Source organism: Phalaenopsis equestris, unplaced genomic scaffold (assembly GCF_001263595.1).
Source record: "Phalaenopsis equestris unplaced genomic scaffold, ASM126359v1 Scaffold000002, whole genome shotgun sequence".
NCBI lineage: Eukaryota > Viridiplantae > Streptophyta > Magnoliopsida > Asparagales > Orchidaceae > Phalaenopsis > Phalaenopsis equestris.
Genome location: NW_018164444.1, coordinates 42,626,129 through 42,650,254, shown reverse-complemented (window position 1 = coordinate 42,650,254; position 24,126 = coordinate 42,626,129). Strand labels below are relative to the sequence as shown.

At 35.8% G+C, this 24,126-nt stretch overlaps 1 protein-coding gene across 2 annotated transcripts; it reads right to left on the bottom strand.

Moving 5' to 3' along the window:
* Positions 1-18,351, bottom strand: LOC110029971 (protein RETICULATA-RELATED 1, chloroplastic-like). Of its 2 annotated transcripts, none has more exons than XM_020732497.1 (8): positions 17,905-18,351; positions 17,720-17,818; positions 17,416-17,636; positions 13,262-13,331; positions 13,061-13,140; positions 6,276-6,340; positions 2,246-2,441; positions 1-521 (listed from the first exon to the last, which is right to left on the bottom strand). In XM_020732497.1, the coding sequence occupies exons 1-7, from the start codon at positions 18,328-18,330 to the stop codon at positions 2,248-2,250; spliced, it is 1,155 nt and encodes a 384-aa protein (XP_020588156.1). In that variant the 5' UTR covers positions 18,331-18,351; the 3' UTR covers positions 1-521; positions 2,246-2,247. The 2 variants fall into 2 exon arrangements, with proteins under 2 accessions (XP_020588156.1, XP_020588148.1); XM_020732489.1 differs by lacking the exon at positions 1-521 and adding an exon at positions 1,860-2,088.
* Positions 18,352-24,126: the final 5,775 nt, after the last annotated feature.

The window sequence follows — 24,126 nt, the reverse complement described above, 5'->3', positions numbered from 1 at the left end:
TATGTACATACATAAGAATTCAGTGGTATTTATTTAAATCTTCCAATACAAAAAAAGCTGATTAGAGAATTCACTAAAAGTAAGTTAATTTTCTTTCAATTAACATGCCATATTATAAACCAAGCCGATATGATTGTAAACCATCAGCCACTATAATTTAAGGCATGCATCTTCCCCAAGGCACAAGCCCACCTCATGCATAAATAATACATAAATAAGCACCCTTTAGAGAACAGAATGAGATGAGGAAAGAACAGAGAAGTTTATGGGATAGTTTACGAAGCCGATCAGGGACTCATCTGACTGTGTCCCGACATCCTCTCTACACAAGCTTTCATGTGGTGCTCATTTTCATGCCATTTGTCCGACTAGTTCTAACCTTCTCGGAGTTCCTAAAACCTCCATTTTAGCAGCCATTTGCAACAGAATATTTATTCAGATCGACGAGACGAGCATTTCAACGCAGAAGTGAAATCCTATTGTCTGCGCTTTATATCAGACCAAAAAATATGACAACAAACCTACACAAAAATTATTCCGGCCAATTCGGTCATCAAATTTTGATCTATCAACATTGTTAGATTCATGTCATTAACATCTACAAGAAAAAAACTTTGCTTTACGATCAAGTACTTTGCCGGTATAGTCTCCAATCCCAAATCAATCACCCAATCTAAGGATTAATTGGGACGGCCATATGGGTGCTACGTACAAAAAATTAAACAAAATCTTCCAGAATCAATGTTGATGCATTGATCCCTTTGAGTGCTTCAATTTGAGTAGTTCGGAGGACATAGATATGAATCTCCTAAAAACATTCGTATTTTCAAGGTGTGTTTATTGTCCTCAAACCATCATTAAGCATTGAGGCTGATGGTTAAATAGGCCAAGTGATTAGGGATTATCATAGTTGCTGATTCTTCTCCAATCAGAGCATCACATATTATGCATGTTTATATTAAATAATTATATTCAATCATTTATTTTATTTAATGATGGTATGATTGAATCTAATTTAATTTTGATAGAACAACATACAACTGTATTTGACTTTGAATCATAGCATGCTCAAATCCAATGAAATCAAATATGATTAAATCTAGGAAGACATATGCATGCCACTCAAATCTTATGTACTTACATATCAAACGTGTAAACTTCAATCTTTACATATATGCCACCTTAAATAAGCATGAAAAGATATATTTCACATATTTTTCACTTTTTGAAAGTAAAAATAGTGATATTTTTTATGTGATATGAAGTATTTGGTGTTATAAATGTAAAAAAATAAAGTTTAGGTGCTAGATATGTAAATACATAAGAAATGGGTGGTATGCATGTAAATGACCCTTAAATCTAACAATTTACATAATCAAACAAAGTATGTGATGATCTGATGAGAGGAGCTAACAGTTGCGATTGCCTTGCATCGCTTGGGACTAAAAAGATGTTCTTCAGGAGGTATAACTTTAAGGCTTCCTTTTTCTTAATTTTTTAAAATATTATAAATATGATTATTAAATTAAAAACATAATTAACATTTAATTACTGTGAATTTAAGTTTAGGAGGTATAACCTTTAATGTATTAAATGATATTAAAGAGTCTAGAAAAATCTTGGGTTGGTGAAGGCCTCCCCAACCACCTCTTTCCACCATTAAGCAAGCATCTACTTCCACCCTCTTATGATCATAGGCATTATGGATATCAATTAAAAACATTCTACTGACAAGTAATATTAAGGCCATATGTTAAAGTTTTATTTACAGATGATAAGAGTACTAAATCATCTATATAACATACTTATTATGTAAAAAATAAAAATAAAAAAACAATAAAAAAGAAAAAGCATGCTGTTTATTTGATTTCTCATAAATTAAAAAAAAAAAGTTCTACATAGCAATCCACCTCTAAGTCCGTCAATGATAACCATAAAAATTTCAAATGATGGCGAAATGCCACAACAAAAACAACAAATGCATGTGATATCTAACAAAAAGAGTAAATTAAGATTTAAGACTAACAAAATGGCTAAAGCCAACGGGATACACTTGCATAGGGGCCATTTGAAATTGAATAACATCACCTGTTTAAATGTATAAGAAAAACTCACAGCAAGATAAAAAAACATCATAAAACAGTAATTATAGAGCGATAACAAAAAAAAATTTCTCAATATGACTTCAATGAAAATGAACATAAAAAAGACACCAAGAGAAAAATAAGGATCATAAAACATGTACCTTCATTGGACGCCACTCCATCTAGCCCAATCCACAAACTGCATTCCTCCATATATATTATTGGCAAAACGCACTCCAATGGTGAAAGCCATTGCAACTAGTGGAACACGTCTGGCTACAGGAGATGCCTCCACAACCTGTTCCAGTCCATTAACAATCTGATATCGAGTGTTCGACGAAACCGCAAGGAAAACACCTACATTTCAGAGAATATAGTTGATTCAACAGGGTAACTACAATAGGAAAATGTCACAAGAAAATAATTTTGTGTTGCCATGCACAAATAAAACAATATTACTTCTAGTCACAGCAGCATCCAAATGAAAATACAAAACTGAGACTTTTTTGAATTTGTGGTGTGCCCCAATGGAAGCCAAACTTAGAGACGGAGGGATAAACACAGCGTGGAAGACGGTGAAATAGTGATTGGGTCTTTTCTTTGTTTTATTTTTTTTTATTTCCTATTTTTTCATGTTCTTTAACTTAGGTCTTATCCCATAAGATTGTTCTCACTTACTAAAAAATATCAATAATGAATATGTATTCATGTTCACATGCTTCATTTTGTTGAAATTAATATAATCTTATGTTTTTATTTTCTTTCTATAAGATTAATCTCACTTACTCAAGAAATAGTAAATATTTACAACATTTTTTTTTTAATTTATTTTAAATTGAGTATTTAAATCAATGTTTGATTGTTGGGTCTTCAACTGATATTTTTTTCTATTTATTGGTTAAATTTTGAAGTAAGCAATAAGTTATCTAACTTATGAATTTGTTTATGTGTTATTATAATTTTTTTTTTGCGTCATCTATGAGGTGGCAGTCCTTGAAAAACTTTGACATGTCATCAAGGATAGATAGCAAAAGCCTGTGTGTGAACTGAGCTAAAGAAGTTAAGCCTGTGCTACATAACTATGTTTTGGCATTTAACTGACGAAGAGATGGGCCCTTAAACCCAACCGAAAGCCATCTAGTTGTTGTTGGGTCATGTAAGTTGGAATAGGATTTACAGCAAAGTCCACCCAAATCAACCGAAAAATGACACCGTGCACTGTTGTACAAAATGTTAGCCAAAACCTAAAGATTTCCATGCTTCCATAATGATTACCTTCGAAGAATACCTATCACTCTCAAGGATAATCACCAGCTAGCAAGTTGATCAATTACGTTGATCACAGGAATCCGATTTACCCCTCTCTCTCTCTCTCTCTAGCATCATCATCAGGCAGGACGCGGGAGGGTTATTTTTTGCTTGTTAGGGTTACGTTTTGTGTGATTGCTACTTTAAGTTTTCCCTTTGGAGTATTCTTCTCCCTTACTAGGGTTGTATATGGGTGGTGCTTTGGTTATATCTTGCTCTAAGGTGGTGTTGTATCCTCTCCTATCATCTTCCCTAACCTTCTCCTCCACTTCCCATATCCACCGGCCTCCCCACCTCATCCCAACTACTCTACTGCCCCTTCATCATACCGCAGCCTTGCTGTCCAGACCACCAATCCCCCTATTCCCCTCCAACCTGCTTCTAGCATTGTTGTCCAGCCTCCCAGTCTGTCCAGCTCATCCCCACCATCACCCAGCACCCTTCACCAGCTTTCCCTGCAGCCACACTCTCTCAAACCCCCAAACCAGCCACCCACCACCCTTCCAACATATCTGATTGCCCTCAACCCTCTCCATTTTCCCTTGCCACTTTGCCGACACCAACACCTCCCTTAGAGCTTTTTCGGTCCTAGCCAAAGATTAGTTTGATTTTGTATTTCTCATTTCCATTTGTCTTGTATTATAACCCTAATCAGTGCTAATAAAAGTTTGCTTTCGTTTCTGCTGATTTCCTAATTAGTTCCGATATCAGTAACTTTCAAAGATATAAGAGATGAATTCAACCCTATGGCGAAAACAACCGAGTGGTTGTTCCTCCAACTCTAGCAGTTTTGCCTTCTAATTTTCATAAAGCCGCACTTGGGCCAAACATTTGCCAGCATATTGAGGATCCTGCCACAGCTCTTGCCATTTCATCTCCAATTGATAAAACAGCCATGCTCACCAATGTACATCAGATTGTTCTAGAGTGGAGTGCTTTGATGATTATAGTTCGATTCAATCTCAAGGTTCTACTAGAATTTTTGAGAATTTAGTGGATAACGTACTGCAACTGGTATTCTCTAGTTATATCACCAATCTAAAGAGAGTGTTGCTTCATTCTCCTGAATTAACTAGATTTCAAGGGAGTTGTAATAACTCCCCTAATGATTTGGCGGTTGATGTTAGAGTCAACATGAATCACTTATCTAGGATGTCACTACACTCTTTTCTTTAAAGTAGCCTAGTCTGATATATTTTTTCTTTTATTTCTTAGAATTAGTCTTATGTAACTACTTTATCATGTGCCTTTTTTTACTAGCTAATCATAGAATTACATTATTTAGAAAAAAAAAATTAGAAAGAATTATTTATAACCAACATTTTCTTTTGTGGAATCATCTTCCCTCTCTACCTCTAATCGATGAAGACAAACGAGCCAAGCTAATTAAACATTTGTGTCGTCACTTCAACTTTCTTCATTTTCTCTCCATTATTTCTTTCATGTGGCATTCCAATCAGATGGCTCCCATTTTGCCATATAGTAAGCTAGCTCAAAATCTTAATTTTCTTATTAAATCTGAGATTAAATCACATTGGAGCTCGTGCGCTAGTAGAATATTGCATCATGGTTATTCATCCTAATGTGCGAGTTTTGATTGTTCGCAACATTATAGGCACAATTTAAACTACTTTGTTCAATGACATCCATGAAAAAGGAATTGTCCTTGACCATTCAAAATGAAGCAAGAAAAATAAATATGTACACACGTTAAAAAAAAAAAAGGCTTGGAAGGATTAATAGACACCAACAATTTTATAATTGCGCATATACTAAAAAACATATTGAGATGAGAGTTCGCCTACTTATCATTATCCTTAACCCAATTATTGATCAGGTGTGAGCCTTATGAACTCTTATATTTCATTCATTCCTGATTAGTATCGTCTAAAGAGTTAAACCCATTCTCCGCAAAATTATTGTAGAAAACTTACGTTAATATAGTTTTGGGTCTGACTGTTTCTTCTTCCTAGTCCTCTAACACTAATTTTAGTTGCTCTTCTAATAAGCATTTTATGCCCTAATTGTAACTGTCCAAATCGCATGTCTACTTTTAATTATCATATCCTCAATAAATATCACAGCAACCGAACCTCTAAAATAATCATTCCTTAATTCATCGTTTGAAGTTTCATCACATATCCATCTTAAGATTATTATTTTTATCACATTTAACTTAAATATTAATGATATCTTTAGTTCCCAACATTTGGATCGATATACCATCACGGACCAAGTTAACATTTGTTAAAATTTAAATTATTTTAAGTATCTATGATATTCTCTTACAATATAAAACACATGTGATATTTCTCCATTTTAAACATCTAGCCTTAACACTAAAAGCCATGTCATCATCTTTATCAATATTATTTCTTTGTATGATAAATCCAAGATATCTAAACCTATTACACTTAATAAGCACATACTTCTCATACAAATCATATACAATTTTAACAGCTCCATAGAGCTTAAATATGGAGCAAACTTAAACATTACAGAATTTAGGAATTCTCAAAGTTCATCCATGATTACCATCGAGTTGTTATTACCACTACACTCTAAAAAGTATGGTCTCGGGCTCTTCACCGTCACTAAAAAAAATGCAATAATTTGGAAAGTAGATGATTAAAACATATAAACAAATAAAGAAAGACCAAGAATTAAAGTGTAGATACAAATAATTCAGTAAACATGTTAACAGCCTAATAAAGACTTAAAGTAAAACTCAAATTCTATTTTTGTACAGTTAAGCTTTCCAAAAGTCGATTGGGAAAGCGTAATATAGCTGCACAAAACAATGGCTTAGAAACTATATTTTCACAATAAAATAAAGAGATTTTCCAGAAAAACAAATGCATAACCCATGAATTTAGAACATACCCCAAAGAACAGCACTCTTAACAAGTGGTGGAACTGGTATATCTTCTTCTGATTTATTTACATTCCTACAGAAGATACATAAGAGATAATTAGTAGTGTGGAATCCTATAAAAAATAATATATCCAAGTGATTTTAAGAAGCATTAAGTCTTAGAACAGGCAAAACTAAATATTCTTTAACTATTGTAAAATAGTCGACTGCTACATTTTCTAAGTAATAGAAGCTCCTCTAATAATTTTCTCCGATTAAATTACATATTCTGATATAACTTGTGTAAACTGGTACCGAGCATTTTCAATAGCATAGTTCATGTTGTAATAAATGAGACGAAGCAGAAGTTTCTATCAAGCTATCAGCAATATGACTTGCATGGAATGTAGGGCCTAAATGATAACCTGAAGAGACGCATGGAAAATTTGTAAAATAAGAAAGGGAAATCTACATGCCACACGATTCTTATGTAGCTACATATCTAACACCTAAACTTTCATATTTACATGTGTTTTTCAATCAAAAAGAGAACACAAAAGCAATTTCTTAAATATATTTGAGCTGGAGTTATAACTAGTCGACTAACTCGTTAGATCAATCTCTTAAATCGACTTCATTCTTGGCCAACATGCAGAGATTGCTTTGTCACCGCTGCGCATTTGAGTTCTCTCTTTCATTGAAGAGGGTGGTGGTCTCGACTCTCTGTATATGCCTCTTAATGGATCTCTCAAATTTATTTAAAGGTTAAATATATAATAGGTTTAATAGAACTTTTTATTTTATGGTTCATATGGCATTAGTATTTGAGCTTTCAAGACAGTAGTTTTTAGATGCTATTTAATTTTTTTATAATTGGATATTCGTATATTATACTTTTGCATAACCATCTCAATCAAACACATGGTTGTCAAAATCCCAAACAATTTTTCATGTTTGTGCTATTAGATTTTGATGTTCATATATAAATGGAATGATTATGGAATTTGAATTTTAGAGTTTGTTTGAAATGTTATCCATATATTACATTATTAACCATATTTTTAATTTATGAAATAATTAATATATAAGCTCATGGGGCTTACAACCCATGGCTAGGGTCTTATGCCCAACCCATGATAGGCAAGACACCCACCGTATGCGTCTAACTTTCAAAACTTTAGCAAGACAATAATTCACCATCCTTATTAAATCATGATTATCTTCTTTCTTATCCTAAAAATTTAGGAACTAGTTATGAATCATTATTCTCCGTCCAATTTGTTTTGTCTGTGCTTATGGGAAATTTAGTCTTTTATTAGTTCAAAAATAATTTAGTTTTTTATTATTTATTATTGTTGGGTATAAATAGGATTAATATGTTTAAGGTTAAGGTCATGCAGAAGATTGTAGTTGTGAGTCTTAGGGCTAGGGTTTGGGAGAGATTTCCTACCACTCAAATTGTCTTTGGGAGAGATTGCCTACCTCTTGAATTGTAGGTGTTTATCTTTTTGTATTCGGAGTTGTATCGTTTTAATTTATTTTTGGCAGAATAAAATCTATGATTTTCTGCCCTAGTTTGTGTGAGAAATCGCTCAGGCTCGTATCAAATTTGGTATCATAACATTTGATTCTGAAAAATTGACGAGATTAACGCTTAGAGAGTTTATGATATCGCGGCGCACATCCGTCGTGTCGAGATAAGAAGCGAATTGTGGCATACAGGCACATCTATCCTGCCCTAATTCATGTGACACAGTCGCAGAAAAATCTAGTTAGGACGCAAAGGGCGAGATCGTAGCATACAGGCACATTCCATCGTGCCCTAATCTATGCAAATAGTCACAGAAAGAACAAGCCAGGATGCAAACGAGGGGATTACGGTGTACATATGATAGGATCAAGGCACGCACAGGGTTATGCACTTTACCAATGCAATCGAATCGGTACTGACCTAATCTAGACTACCCGGGAAGCAATTGACAAGATTTCATGTTACAATAGTTCCTTCATCGTGATCAAAACCAATTCTGGAGGAATGACGGGCAAGAAAGTAAATGATTTGCAGAAGAAATTGGAGGAAGAGATTAGTCAAATCAGATCCAGGATAGAAAAAAGGTTCTCAGCCATAGAAGGAAGGTTTTCCTCCATGGAAAATCGATCTGAGGGCTAATTCGAGAGCTTGAAGGAGAAGATGAGAATCTTATTGAGATGCAATCCAAGACCCCGTCGGAATCCTTAGCTTAATTGAAAGGCAAAGAGATCGGACGAGAAGAACACGAGGAAGAAAGCATCCATTATCAAGAAACCTTCCTAAGACTCCAATGGGAGGAAGTAGAAAGGGTTGGGCCAAAACATGGAGAAGGGGTCATGCAAGCAATATAGAAGAGCACAAAGAAGAAAGGGGAGAAGCTAGGATGGGGTATGACTATGATCGAAGTAGGGAATTTTACCCTAAAGACATGGGGGGAAACACCAGCAGGAGAGGGATTTAGGGTGAAGATGCTAGGAAATTGAATATATCAGTATTTGGGGGGGGGGGGGGAGGGGGGAAGATGCACATGAGTGGGTGTACTAGGTGGAGCGATATTTTGCGGTGAATGGGCTAAATGAGGATGAGAATATCTTGGTGGCAGAGTTATAATTGGAGGGAAGAAAACCCCTAGCATTGTTTCAATAGAGAGAGGCTAGATACATGATCCACTCATTGGAGAAATTTAAGGATTGTTTGTTGTTTCTGAGCCATTCGAGAAGAATGTCTATACCAACAATTATTTACCCTAACTCGGGAGTATATCGGAAAAAAGTGTTGGAAGAAAACTTTATGAAAGGATTGAAGCCAGAGATTCAAGCATCCCTGAGTCTGTTGAAACCACAAGGATTAGGGGCAACTATGAAATTAGCACAGTTCATTGAAGATAAAACTACAATTGAACTGGCTAATAGAAGCAACACAGATGTAGTGTAATACCAAATTGCTACAACTACAACGATACCAGAAGCTCAAGCAGTGGAAGTCCGAAGGGAGCCTCCAAAGAACATGAATAATGGGTCATGACCGAGAACAACATTCAAACGCTTTACAGAGATAGAAATTCAAGAGACGCGAGCAAAGAAGTTATGTTTTCGATGTGATGAAAAATTTGCCTCATGGCACTGTTGTAAAGACCGGGCATTACGGATTCTCACAAAGTGTTACGAGGAGGCAGAGGTGTTCGATCCAGCAGCAATTTCTTTTTATCCACCTTAAGGACAAGGTGCTTTTTTGGGAGAGGAGTATTGTTAAGCCAATGTCTAAGGGCAATTTTATTTTTTATTAACCTAAAGGCAATTTAATCTTTCATTATTATTATTATTATTATTATTGGGCATAAATAAGGTTAATAAGTTTAGAGTTTAGAGTTATGTAGAAGATTGTGGTTGTGAGTTTTATGGTTAGGCTTGAAAGAATTTCCTACCACTCGAATTGTAGGATTCGGGAGAAATCGTCTGCCTATTAAGTTGTAGGAGCTTATCTTTTTGTATTTGGAGTTGTATTGCTTTGATTTGTTTTTTTTGGAATAAAATCTATTATTTTATGTCCTAATTTTTGTAAGAAATCACACTGGTTTCTATCAACCTAGTATTAGAGCTATTGATTTCTAGGAAACAAAGGAAAGGATCGCGACGTACAGGGGTCTATGTCACGCCACGCAGGCTTTGTGAAGAACTCACACGAAACAATCATGATTTCAAGGTAAGGATCGCAATGTACAGAAGTGTGCCTTCGCGATAGTACCTCGCGATACAGTCGCGACTAGAGCTAGCGGAAAAGGAAGTGACAATATCACAAGAAACAATGTGAAACTATCATGTTTCAACCTAGCTAGGAATCACAACAGGGTGATAGAGTCGCTCAGCGGTATCACGACATACAATGACTAAACCTCACGATTCGGTTGCGGTAAGAGCTAGTCAGGAAACCAACCACGAAATTGCGGCATTCTTGTCGTGATTTAAGCTACTTGGGAAGACAGCGACGAGATCGAAACATAAAGGAATTTCGCCTTCTTGATCAAAAAAATTTTTCGGGAGTAATGGAAGCAAAAAAAAAATAGAGAGAGAGAGATGCTTTAGAGAATAAATTGAAGGAACATATTAGCTAAATCAATTTGAAATGGATAAGTGTTTATCAGTCATGGAAGGGTCGTTCTTGCCATAAAGGTATGAGTCAAAAGGAGATTCACGGCCTTGAAAAAATGATAAAGAAAATTGTGGAGTTTCACGCAAACCAGCGGCCACCTACCACGAGAACGAGTGACGACGCCTTGAGGGGATGCAAGCAGCAGCAATCTGAAGGATTTGTGCGGCATCACGACATCATTGTTGTCTTAGGCGGATCTAGAGCCACATGATCGAGCAAAGGGATCGGGAGCAAACTCAAGCGGCGACATTAGGATGGAATAGCACGACATTCAAACGACTGGAACAAACGGAGTGGTCAGGATTGAGCAAAGGAGTTAGAAGTGGATTCGAGCGGCAACATCTAGAGGAAGTTGCATGACATCCAGAGGTTTGGAACAAGCGACAGTAGAAGAAACGAAATGAAATACAATTCAGGATTATAGAAGATCGACTCGTAGGACGACTTGAAACAGGGAATCACGATGGGTGAGACCCCGACGGAGGGCTGCATCCAACTGCATCAATGTCTTTTGCTACGGCAGCCTTCTGAGGGGAAGACGATTCAGGAGTAATGATCGGAACATAACAGGTGAAAATAACCAGGAGCGTTTGTACAGGTTTGATTTGGACACTGCATGGTATTCGAGAGGGAAACAAGATGGTGGTGTTTCACGATGACTCCAGTTTATGCAAGACTTTGGTGACACTGAAAGCCATGGTGAGGGCAACTAAAGATGCAGGATGCGGATCTTGATCAAGTTGCATAGCATGGAAGAGACGTATGATATAGAGTTGACAGAGATTCTAGTAATTAATGAACTATGGGACAAGTTATTTGAGGTTGTTGTATCCTCCAACATTGAATTTAAATCGGAAAGTCATCATATTCGAATGAGGCCAAAGGATATGCACAAGAAGACGTTTCGATATCATGAGGGTTAGTATGAATTTTTGATTTAATAGTAAGGATTATCAGATGATGATGTCGCATGGGAGCCACACGATCTCATCCAACAGCAATTTTCTTTTTTTTTCTCCGTCTTGAGTACAATTTGTCTTATTGGGAGGGGAGTATCGTTACATCGGTGCTTAGGGACAATTTAGTCTTTTATTAGTATAAGGACAATTTAGTCTTTAATTATTAATTATTGTTTAGTATAAATAGAGCTTAATAGGATTAGGGTGGGGGATGCATGAGATTGTGTCTTGAGTCTTTGGTTTAGGGTTTAGGAGAGACCGCCTACCTTTCAAATTGTAGAATTTGGGAGAGATCGCCTAACTCTCAGAATTGTAGGTGCTTATTTGTTATGTATTCATGTGAGTTGTTTGGTGTTGTATTGCTTTAATACGAGATTGGTGAAATAAAATATTTTATTTTCTCTAATTCTTATGAAAATTCGTCTCAAATCATATCACGGTGTTAAATGTTGTGTGGTTATAGCTGATTTTAGAAGAAAATCATTTTCTCAACTATTTTGGCCCAATTCTATCAATCCTTGCTCGTCTTTAGACCTACCGAGCCATATGAAATGTTAAATCCTATTTCATGCAAATACTTTAACACAAATTCTATGTATTTTCTTATAGATATACCCTTTCTTTTTAATCCTTCAACATAAATTTTATCCACCCAACTTATTAGTATATTTTTTAATCTTTCATGTTCTAGTCTAAACCAAGTCCATCTTTCACTAACTCATCTACAAGAATGCTACTTCTATCTCATTAATTGTTTTTATCAATCAATCACTTCTAATTTTGCCTCAAATCCATCTTTATCACTTCAGTTATACCACATCAACCTGTTTATCACAAAAGTCTTCACTTTCTACCACACCAACTTGATCACAAACTTCTTCACCCCAAAAGCTGGAATTCATATAGCATATCCAACTTAATTGTAATGTCATAAAATTCACTTTTGGGAGCTCATTTATTTCAGATTTTTGTCTGCTTTAGAGCAACACAAAATAAATTTAAAGGAGCGTATTATCTGGATGAAAATCATTATGCCATTTTTTAAAAATTTTGCCAGGAAAAAATGCTATTTTTAAAACTCTTATCTTGAAATTGCCTCAAAAAGCAGCTTCCTAATATCAATTTATTGATGTGCTTCATAAAATAAAAAGCCCAACAATGTGAATCATGCCTCCATGAAATTCACATATCATATAGTACTTATAAGGCACTTCTCACCTTTTAGCAGCACAACTTCAACCCTGAAAATCAATATCCTACTCAATATCCCTATCTACTTATACGATAAACCTAAAATGCTTAAACCTATTACACATGGGAAGATAATACCTTGAATATGTTTCGTAAGTATCTTCATAACTAATGCAATGGCTTAAAGAATGTTGGCAACATAAGCTAAATCAGATGTAAAATTGAACTTCTTAAAATGGTGCATAGACCTTAAAATAAACTAAAAGACGCATATTGAGCACAAAACCAGCAAGAATCACAAAGTTTCAAATATAAATAAAATGTGTCTCGGGGGTCTTTTTAGTGTCTTTGGGCGTGATATAGAATTGAAATTCCTTAAAATGCCCCATTAAACATCAAGAACTTTTAAAAAATGCATCATATAAGCATTAAAGAAAGAGATCAGACCATGTAAGCACAAAAATGCTAACAATGAAGAGCTCACCTTTTGGCAGTCATGACCAAATTAGCAATGCCTTGGCCAAAAAGTCCACAAACAAAACCCACTGAGCCATATAGAACTCCCTGTAAATTGTATATGTTGGAAACAAAAGAAACTAAAGGCTTCTTAGACAAGTTAAAAATTATCGAAATAAGATAATTTTTCAGTGTTTACATAAATTTGCAAGAGATAATATTGAGATACCTTATAAAAGTATGTTCCAATTCGCTGCTTGATTGAAAATCTACTCCCAGGCCTTTCAGCTTCAAAAACGCTGCATCAAAAAATACTACTTTAGCTTCTTGTAAATCAAGCACTACAGCAACATGACAAGAATAAAGTGAGAAGTTAATATAAACTAAAGCATTTCATCTAGAAGAAGCTCATTTGTATAGAAACAAAGAACTACAGAGCATGCAGCCTCTTTGGATCTAACACGTGGGGTTAAAAGTAAAGAAAAAACAAAAAAGTAGCTGTGGCAAAATTTGATCCCTATACTTTGGCAATAATTTTGAAATTTTTTATCAACTGAACTGGCTGGCAAGCACCAAATTATGGGCAAACTTAGATGCCAAATAAAAACATGAATTCCTCTTAACCAAGGATGATTGATAATGCTTTAGGGCTTCTAGAAAGTGTTTATGAATGGAATTTAGCATGGGTGTGATAATAGAATAGCAAGAAAATGATATATGGACATTCAACTGCATTTGGAGGGGGATAAACAACGTTTGGCGGCTGCCCCTGCTGAAAACAGAGGAATAAATGGCGAAACGTTAAGATAAAGGTGGCGGGGAGGATCCACCACTTGTTTCTAAGCAATATACAAACACACCACTTGCAAAAGGAAGAGAATACAGTACTCTGGAAAGCAAAACAAAGAACAAAATCTCCAAACATAATACTAGCCATTAGTCCCTTAAACCAGCAAAATAACAACATATAAATAGTTTCTGCTGGAAAAAACCCCCAATTACAAGAAAATAAATAAGAAAAAGCTGAAAAAGGAAAACACTTGTTGAAATTGAAAACAAGACGGGATTGTGCAGCCTGGCTCGCCCGCAATTGTCTAAGCTATAAATTCTACAATATCTCAGAATTATCGTGTTCCAGATTGTCATGGAACCACAGGATCACCGAATTCTGAAATATTGTGGCCCTCTCACGATTGTCGATTGGGACCGTGACATCCTGTAATACAGGCACTCCCAGGTCATTTTTCTCGGGTAGGAGATGCTTCGCCCTCTCCGTAGGCTTCTAAAATTGATCTACGACTACCACAACAAAGTCATCGATTAATGTGTCTGATGCAGCCCAACCGCAAAATTTATACTCACAATCAATACATACAACTCTAAAACACATATTTCATTTCAAAGACCGTTTTGATAGAAAAAGTCGTCATTCTTTTTTGGCACAATCAAAGCTAGAACTAGAGAATGATAGGTATTCTCACAAATCAAGTTTGGAGCCATCAAATATATAAAATGCTTCTCCTGCTCCTAGTAATCAGTTGGGCGTAGATGATAAACAAGTTTGTTTGGAGGAACTGACCCTCGAATAAAATTTATGGTATGCTTAACCACTCTCAATGGCAACCACTCAAGAGGTAAATTGTTAGTCATGACATCTAAAAATTCTCTCATCAAGGGTGGCCCCTTTAATAGTATCAACTCATCGGACATACTACCTTTTAGGAAAACCAATATTATTCGTGTTAGTCTCTCTAATGGAATCAGCTTGAATCACAAACATCCCTCCCTTATTAGCTGGAAGCCGATGTCTTCATTTTCTCCAGTGTTATTATTAAGTTTTTCTACTGCTCAATGCTCAATGGAAGAGATCACTCTTCTATTTCAATACTTATATGCAATGTGGCCAAAACCGTGACACTTGAAGCATTTCTTGGCTATGACGGATTTGGGAGTACTAACAGTCTCCACTTTTTCTCATGCAGGGTCGACTTGGATGCTCAACTATGTATACTCTTATTGTATTATTCGGGGTTGAACTCTACCTGAAGGGTAGTGTGGACTTGATATTGTTGTTTTGCCTCTCCACTTTAAAGGATAAAGTCTGGATATCTTGTTATATTCAGTAGATTAGTAGTTGTCCACGTTGCTGATGGACGGTCTCAATTCCTCAAAATATTGCCCATGGTATTCTCTTTAGGCTACGCTAGTTCAAGTTTAAATATAAGTTGTTGAAACTCAGCAGTGTACTCTTCTACTAAGAGATCTTATTGTTATAAATAGTAAAGCCTCAAAAATATATCATGTATCTAATATGCTAGTCGATACTTGCACCGCTTCTTTCGATTCATCTTGGACCATAATTTTACCCTTTCTCTCACACTTGCGTACATGCTTTAAATTTTTCCACAACAGAAATGCATTCTTTTTTAACTTAATGGTGGCTATCTTTTTCATTATATCGGATGGGTCGTTCATGTACTCAAAAAACACAGTCCAGTGTTTAGAGTCGCTCGATGAATTTGTCCACATTCATGCGACCTTTAAAATCATATAAATCTACCCTTACTCTTAAGATTTTGGTTTCTCCTCTGATATTTCATGTTAAATTGTCGAGATAATGGTTTTGCATAACTGAAAACCGCCTAGCGGAGGTGATTGTTATGGCTAAGAATGACCTCCCTGTATTGTCTTTTTTCAAAGGGGTGAAGAATTTCTCATTGCATGTACTCCGTAATAAGCTCTTAAACACCTCTTTCCAGATTTCTCTTACACGACATTGTGTCAATTTCTCTTGATCAAGATTTTGACGCGTGTAGGATTTTAGATAAAAGGTTGGTTAAAGTTTAAAATTTTGGTGGTAGGTGTCTTTGGAAATTTTTGGTGAAGGGAGAAAAGTTAAGTTTTAAAAACTTTGGGTTAGGCTTCGGAATTGTGATAAAAATAGATAGAATATGGTAGAATTTTTTTCTTTTATGAATTTTGACTTAGGATAAGAAAGATAAAACGTCAAAAAAGTTAGCATTTGTCGGGCTACGATATCAAATAATACCATTATATGGCTCCTCAAAAGTATTTAAAAGGGGGATTTAGTGGGGTGTAGTCGTGGAATAGCAAGGTAATGATAATATGGGGTGTTCAACGATGTTTGGAGGTAGATAAGCGACGCTCGGCGGTTGTCCCAACTAAAAAAAATGGGTCAGACGGCAAAACGACGAGATGCATGCGATGAGGATGATCCATCACCTATTCCTAGGCAAGAGACAGACACAAACTTGCAAACAAAAAAGGATAAACAATTTGGAGGGCATAAAGCAGATAATAAAATCATCGAAGACAATAATATAGACAAAAGTCCCCTGGACCAGCAAAATAAGAACATATAAATAGCTCCTGCAAATTAGAAGAAATAGATAGAGAAAAGCTAGAAAAGGAAACACTCTTGTTGAAATTGGAAACAGGACAGGATCGTGCGGTCTAACTCACTTACGATTGCGGAAGCTACAAATTCCGCAATATCACGGAATTATTGAAATATGGATTGTCACAAAATCGTGGAATCCCCAAATTTTGTGATATTTCATCTCTCTCGCAATCGAGACCATGGAGTTTCATAATTCAGGAGCTCCCATATCAGTGTTTCTAGTGAGCTTTCGAAAGACACTTTTTATGGCTCCAGACAACCCGTGAGATCGAGACCTACTCGCCACAAGGCAAGTACTCGCAGGGCGGGGTAACTGTGGGCAACCGACTAGATATCAGAGGTGACTTGACGAAGTGCACAGAGAACAAAATGTCAAATACGATGCCGACAAAAGATTGGATGTCAGAGATAATATAATATATACAACCAAGGTAGTAAATGACAAATTCAAGAAGTTAAGGAATCTAAGGGATTCTAGTATAATCATAAGCCGTGTAAACTTTCCGAGAAAAATACTTCTATATAAAGGGGAGAAATTAATGTAAAATGGGGGCCTTTTTTTAAGGTTAAACTGTTACCCTTAAATTGAATATGGTACACCTATCACTCTCTTCTCTCAAGCTCGCCCCTTCTTACTTCACTGGCTCCGTCCTTGGGTGTGATTTCACGGACAAAATAGGATTCAACAAACAATATCAGAACTTAAACAGCACCTAAGTTTCCATGTTGACGACATGCTTAAATAAATGAACATCATGTATTCAGTGTCACTATATACATTCATATGCCATCTACACACTAAATAGCAACTATGAAGTCTCATATAAAAAAAAACTTTCGAATTGTCATAATTCTACTCACACTCCGATTCGTAATTGGAAATATAAGGACAAAGAGTAGTACATGCTTCTTCTATTGTATCCCCATTTATGTCGAATTGCCAGAACAAATATGCAACGTACCTGCTAGGCAGAGAAGCACAAGCACGTGAAATGCCCCCAAAAATCCCATTTGAGAAAGAAGGCTTTCCAAATCTCACATATGGTGCCAAAAGACCCACCAAAGCAATATCCACCACCACCCCTACCAAAAGATCAGCGGCGTACAACTCAAACTCCGGCCAGAAATCCTCCCCCCTCTTTTGAATCTCCGCAAAGGTACCGCAGCATGCGTCTATAACCACCTGCATTGTCCAATGACCTAATCATCAACACAAAACTACAACTCCAAAGATAGAATCCATAAGCCAGAATCAGTAAGGTTTACCTCTGCGCCGACTTTGAAGAGAAAAGAAGGGTCCGCAAGCATCCGATTACGGAGCATCGAGCACGACCTCATCGCAGCTCCCAGTGGCCATGGCGAGGCCTTGACTCTCAAAATAAGGAAAATCAATGAAGGGCTTCGTATGAGCATCGCATTTTAAGAACGCAACGAAAAGAAAGATATTATACCTGCATGTCTAGGTATCGAAGAAGAAGAAGCTTTCGGATACCAATGGACTTCGCAGCATCAAGCATGTCGGAAGGGAGGCTCGCAACTCGAGCATCGGTCTCGCGGATTACTTCCTCGAATTTCAAAACCGGCCCGAACTCCTCCTCCACCTCCTTTTTATAGTCATCTTCCTCCCCTCCACCTCCGCTGCCTCCGGTTGGGGGTTCTCCGGGAGGACTTCCGCCGCCATCAGATATGGATTTAGTGGCTTCAAATGTCTTCCTGCAATGCCGGGGACTATCTAGGTTTAAGGAGGCGAAGATGAAGAGTTTCTTGGAAGGGAGTTTGGGTTGGTTTGGTGGATAAAGCGAGTCTTTGGAGTGGAAGATTGAAGTTACAGCAAGGGAGTTGCACAGGAGTGAGGAGGAACAAGGGGAGCAGGACATCACTTCGATTCTAGCACACGCCCAGGGGTAATTAGGTAAAGGAATCCAAACGAAAATTTTATACTAACCCTTTTCTTATTTATTTATTTTTAAAATTTTCATATATTAATCACCCACCATCAAATTATTGATAATTTTGACAAAAATAAAAAATAATGGGATATAGTTTTGCCATGAATTATGATAACTGAGTGAGAATTTAAAAAATGGATGAAAAATGGTGATTGTTTTATAAATAATAAATTTCAAGTGAACTTTATGTAATTGTTTATTATTATTATTATTATTATTATTATTATTATTATTATTATTGAAGCATATTAGAAGATTCACTATGGTAGAGTGATTGATCGTCGTAGTATTGTATGAAAATTTAGCATATAATTAGATGAAAGAAAACAAGTCGATACACGAGAAATTTTTATGTGAAAATTTTGTAAAGAGAAAATTCACGAGGTCTTGTCAAGTTAAAGAAAATTCACTATAAACTGAAAATTACAAAGACAATTTCTTTATCCCACAGGCGAGAAAAGATTACAAAGACAGTTCCTTTATCTCATTCTTGTCTAGCAGGTGATGTGAGATTTCTCATAAAAAGGTCTTCATGAAAGTTATCATCGACCTGCCCAACAGGACCACCGGGATCTTTTTTCGCGATCTTCTCTAGTTGAGAGGCAAAAGAAAGTCGTCTTGAAAATTATCCACGACCCTGCCTAGCTGGACCTCCAGGATTTTCTTTTGCATTCTTATCTCGTGGAGAAGTAGGACAAAGCCACTCGAACGTTATCCCCGACCTTGTCTAGCATGACCTCTAAAATTTTCTTTAATGGTCTTCTTTAGCTAAGAAGTAAAAGAAATATTCTTAAAAGTTACCCCAACCTTGCTTAGCAGGACATTCAGGATTTTCTTTCGCGGCCTTCTCTCGTTAAGATGCAGAGAAAGTCGTCTCGAAAGTTATCTAAGCCATGCCCAGCAGGACCTCCAGGATTTTATTTTGCGCTGCTGAGATGAAGAAAGTTGTATGTCCCTGCCTAGCAGGTGGCCCGGAATCTTCTTTCCTGCGTTAATAATGTGATTTCAGAAGGAAATTGTAGCCTAGAAATCGGTGGAAGTATCAAAATTTGAGGAGGCAATGCCTACACCATTTGAAAATTTATTGGTTTGTTGTTTGTATAGTGCATGTTGATCTTCGTAGCATTTCAATCGTCTGATATGACATTGGTACATAATAAAAAATATTTTTTTGTATGTCATTAACTTGCTTGATGCAATAAAAATTTTAACGTCACTTCTGAGGTTACTTTTACCTCAATTTTGAGGTGTTGTTGATGTCGACATCTTCTGACGCTTGTGACCTATGAAGTTTTATGGCTTCTCAATCATGCGAAATACTGAAGTCAAAATTAGCTTGTGTACTTTATATAAAAAAATCATGTACCTTTTGAGGCTTATGTTTTATAAGGTTTTTTATGCACCCGTATCTTATGAGGTTTTTGATGTACATGCTTCTGAGGTGTTGTTGATGTCGACATCTTCTGACGCTTATGACCTATGAAGTTTTATGGCTTCTCAATCATACGAAATACTGAAGTCAAAATTAGCTTATGTGCTTTATATAAAAAAATCATGTACCTTTTGAGGCTTCTGTTTTATAAGGTTTTTGATGCACCCGTATCTTATGAGGTTTTTGATGTACATGTGCCTTGTGAGGCTTGTAGCCTTCCGAGATCATTAATGCACCTATGTTTTCTGAGGCTTGTATCCTTCTGAGGTATTTGAATGAAAACTCTATCAACCACTTGCTCTCTTGTAGTCATTTTAGTGAGGACTCCATTCATTTTAGCATCCTATCAAAACTTACTTCTTGGGCTTATTTTTGAATGGCATGGTAGCTTCCCATCAGGTCTTTCCTCTTGGGCTTAACTTCGAGGGGCATGATACACTTAAAATATAGTGTCTTTGTACCTATTTTTGAGATATTCCACTTTAATAAAGGGTATTTGTGTGTTTTTATTTCAGGTACAATCAAATGGATGGAAAATGCTAAAATGAGTGAAAAATGGTCAAATTTGGAACAAAAATGAAGAAAGTGCAAAAATGAACTGGGGCACATAAGCGCCCAAGTCTGACGCCTAAGCGCTAAGTACCCCGCGCTTAAGTTCGAGAAGTAGTTACTTGATGATATATTTAATTTGAGGGGATTTTTGAAGAGGTGTTTGAAGCAACCCTTGATAAAAATGTGGGAAATAGCTCATTAACACGAAAATTCATTCAAGTGGCTTTTGAGGAGGCAACTTTTAGAAGATTCATTGAATGGAGACAACTTTTTGAAGAGACACCAAGGCACCCCTTAGATTTTTATAGTAAAAGACTTAGATTTTTCAAGATAGGAGGCCAACCGCCCATCAACTTAACAGTCATCTTCCATCTAAGTCGTCGCCGCCACCGTCGCCGACCACTTTTTCTTTTTATTTTGAGTTTTAAGTTGTATTGTGAGTAAAGGAAGAGAATTCAAAGGAACTTCAAGACATTTTGTGGAAGAGATTTGAGATAAGTGTATCTTTGTGACTACACTTGGTTTTAAATTAGATTTCTTGTTTGTGTGCATGATTTCTACTTTTAAACTCATGTGTCGTTGTGTTTTATCCATGAATTATGAGTAATTTTCTTTATATTTCTCCTTAAAATGATAAATGATCAAATATTTAAAGGAAGTTGTGTGAAGTATTAGGCTTCAATGCTGGAAGTTGTGATGATTTAAAACAATGCACTTCATTTACTTCTTGATTTGACAAATTAAGATGTTAATATCTGTTGTGAGAACATGTAAGATCCGAGATTGTATTGGCTCAGTCAATAAATGGTTAGAATCACATATTGATTTCATGAATGTGAATGTAGTTTATGGGATTGAGTGCAAATAAATAGGGAAATAAACTTTTAATAATGACTCCATGTTTCATTTGTATTCTAATTAGATTTGAGTCATTGAGCATAAACTTCCTGAGTACTTCTTTAGCATAAATGCATCTATATTCTTGTTTCACTTCAATGTTGAAATAATATATCAGAATCATAATGTCTAATATTTTAAATTCTTTGATCTTTTCTTTATTAAATTTCTTAAATGTATTTGAATTATTATTTGTAAAATTAAGTCATTTACATACAATCACAAAATTAAATATGTTTATTTTAAACTTTTTATAAAGTGTGGGCTCATATAGACATTTAGTGATTTTTAGTTTCCTTAACATACTTATCATTTTTAATATTCCAAGCTCTTGGTTCTTGTTTTAAATCATATAAAGTCTTCTTCAATTTTAAGACTTTTTTGTTTTTTACATCATATCCCAATGGTTGTTCAACATAGGCTTATTTTCCAAAAGTCTATTTAAGAAAACAGACTTCACATCCATTTGATGGATCTGCCATCTATGTTGGGCTTTTAAGGAAATATTAGTCTAATGATTTTAAGATAACCAATAAGAGCAAATGCCACTGAATAATCAATGCTGTGCTTTTTTTATCATATCTTTTAGTCACTAATCTAGCTTTGTATTTCCTTACATCTAATTTAGCATTCTTCTTCATTTTATATGCCCATTTAAATCCAATTATATTATATCCTTGTGAAAGTGTAGTGAGCTCTTATATATCATTTATTGTGATTGCTTTAATTTACTTGTCCACACATGTACCCATTCTTGTTTTATGGTGCTTTATGATAGAGGTTCACATTCCCCAAAAACAAAAAGGATTAATATCATCTTCATTATCGATAATACATATTGTGGGTTATCCAAACTGCTGGTCATCTAGACTGTAGATCGTCCAAATTTTTAATTGTCTAGACTACGAGTCATCCAGACCGTGGTTCGTCCGAGCTAAGGGCTGTCCGAACTACAGGTTGTCTAGGCTGCGGATCATCCAGGCCTCGAGTCATCTAATCATCTCGGCTACCGGTCATCTCTCTGAGAGTTTCGGTCTATCATATTCTCAACTCTTAAAGTCAAAGTCGGGATAAAAATGAAAGAATTTTAATTTAAAAAATATTATCACAACTACTTTATCACATCTACTCTTAATCAACAATTGAATAATTGAACTTCATTTATTTTTTATGACTCCGAAGTGCTCCCTTAAGGCATTCGGGTCGGTAGGATTGGCTCAGTCGACTAGCCTTTACTGGCCCCTGGCTAGGTTAATTTTTGTTAGTTAGCTGATTTGCCGTGTCTGTCGGCCTTATCTGTAACTTAGAGACACTTTCTTTTCTTTTTGAATATTTATGAGTAAACTTATATGAAATTATATGTAATTTTTTTTATCATAAAATAAAGTGAAGTTATTGATTAGTTTTTGCCTTTGTTTTTTTGTTTTATCTCTTTCCGGTTGTTTTATTTTTCTCGCGACAAGCATGTTGCTTATGGTGATTATTGGATCGGCTTCTTCTATCAATGTCTTTAGTAAATTTTGTCGATTAATCGCTTAACTTAAGTCTTACAACTCCTATTCCTCACATACTCAGTCATGTTGTCATCTTGGACTGACCGCACCTTACACCAGCATATTAAGCGGGTCGCGTAATAGCTTTTGCGAGATAACTGTCAAGATTTGTTGTCAGGGTGATTCACATGCTACCCACTATAGTTCTTGTTGGTAATGGCTAGGGAACCACCGCTAGAGCTTGATACGTGCCCAGTTAGGAGACATAAGCTTTTATGATGTTGGGGCATTATTTGATCGGTTCTTGCATAGTTTGTTGATCGAACGTAATTATCGTTATCAGCCAAACTCAATTATTTTTTAAGAGAATATTGTCGATCAAATGACAATTGTCGTTGTCAAACTTTTAAGAGAATAATACTGATCAGATGTTGCTCGTCGCTATCGGTTTTGTTGCTTAAAACGAACTTTTGCCAAACGGAACTTTTGCCACTCGGTCAACCCAAGTTTCTCGAGTGTTGTTTGATTTTTACTATCTATTACATGAAACTCCCTAATTTCTCCAAGCGTCGGTCGAACCATGACTTATGCATATAATTAAAAATGTTCTTCTTATCATTTTTTTTATGAATGAAATACATAAGTTGAAACAAAATCACAATTTTATTGCTACAAGTTGTACTGGTTACAGTTCGTCCAGGCTGCTAGCAGTCCACAACCAGCAAAGTTTTACTTTCCATTTTTATGAATGAAATATATAAGTTGGAATGAAAACACTTCTTTTGCTGCTGGTCGTCATGATTGCAGGTCGTTCAGCCTACAAGTTTTTCAGACTGCTGGTCTTCCAGACTGTGCGTCACCCAAATTGCTGGTTCTCGAGACTCGAGGCTCCATGTCATCCAAGTTCCTGGCATCCAGACTGCCAGTCGTCCGGACTAAGGGTCATTCATATTGCGTCGCTTGGGACCTGACCCAATCGAACTTAATCCTCAATTCTTCTCCTTACACGGCTCCTATTTACATGCCTACCACTGAAATCATTAATATCACACAAAAAAAAGTCATCATCACCATATTTTTAAAAGTAAAACACATATTTTCATGTATAATTTTATGACAATAATATTTAATAAATGTAAATAACAAACTTTGGTGTTACATATAAAAGTACATGATAATTGTTTGGAATGCATGTAAATTAAAAAAAAAAATAGTAAACTTTGATTTGTTGTTGAACCAAGAGATAATTAAAGGCAATACTCTCGCTTGATTGCTTGATTTAGCACTTCTTTAAGGTGTATAATGAAAATTATTTCATTTTTAATAAAAATATTGAATATTTCCAAGAAA

Coding starts and splice junctions, on each gene's coding strand:
- LOC110029971 (XM_020732497.1), bottom strand. CDS start 18,330: ATGTCCTGCTCCCCTTGTTCCTCCTCACTCCTGTGCAACTCCCTTGCT. Junction 13,141..13,261: donor TTGGAACATACTTTTATAAG/GTATCTCAATAT, acceptor TACAATTTACAG/GGAGTTCTATATGGCTCAGT. Junction 6,341..13,060: donor TTGGTCATGACTGCCAAAAG/GTGAGCTCTTCA, acceptor TATCTTCTGTAG/GAATGTAAATAAATCAGAAG.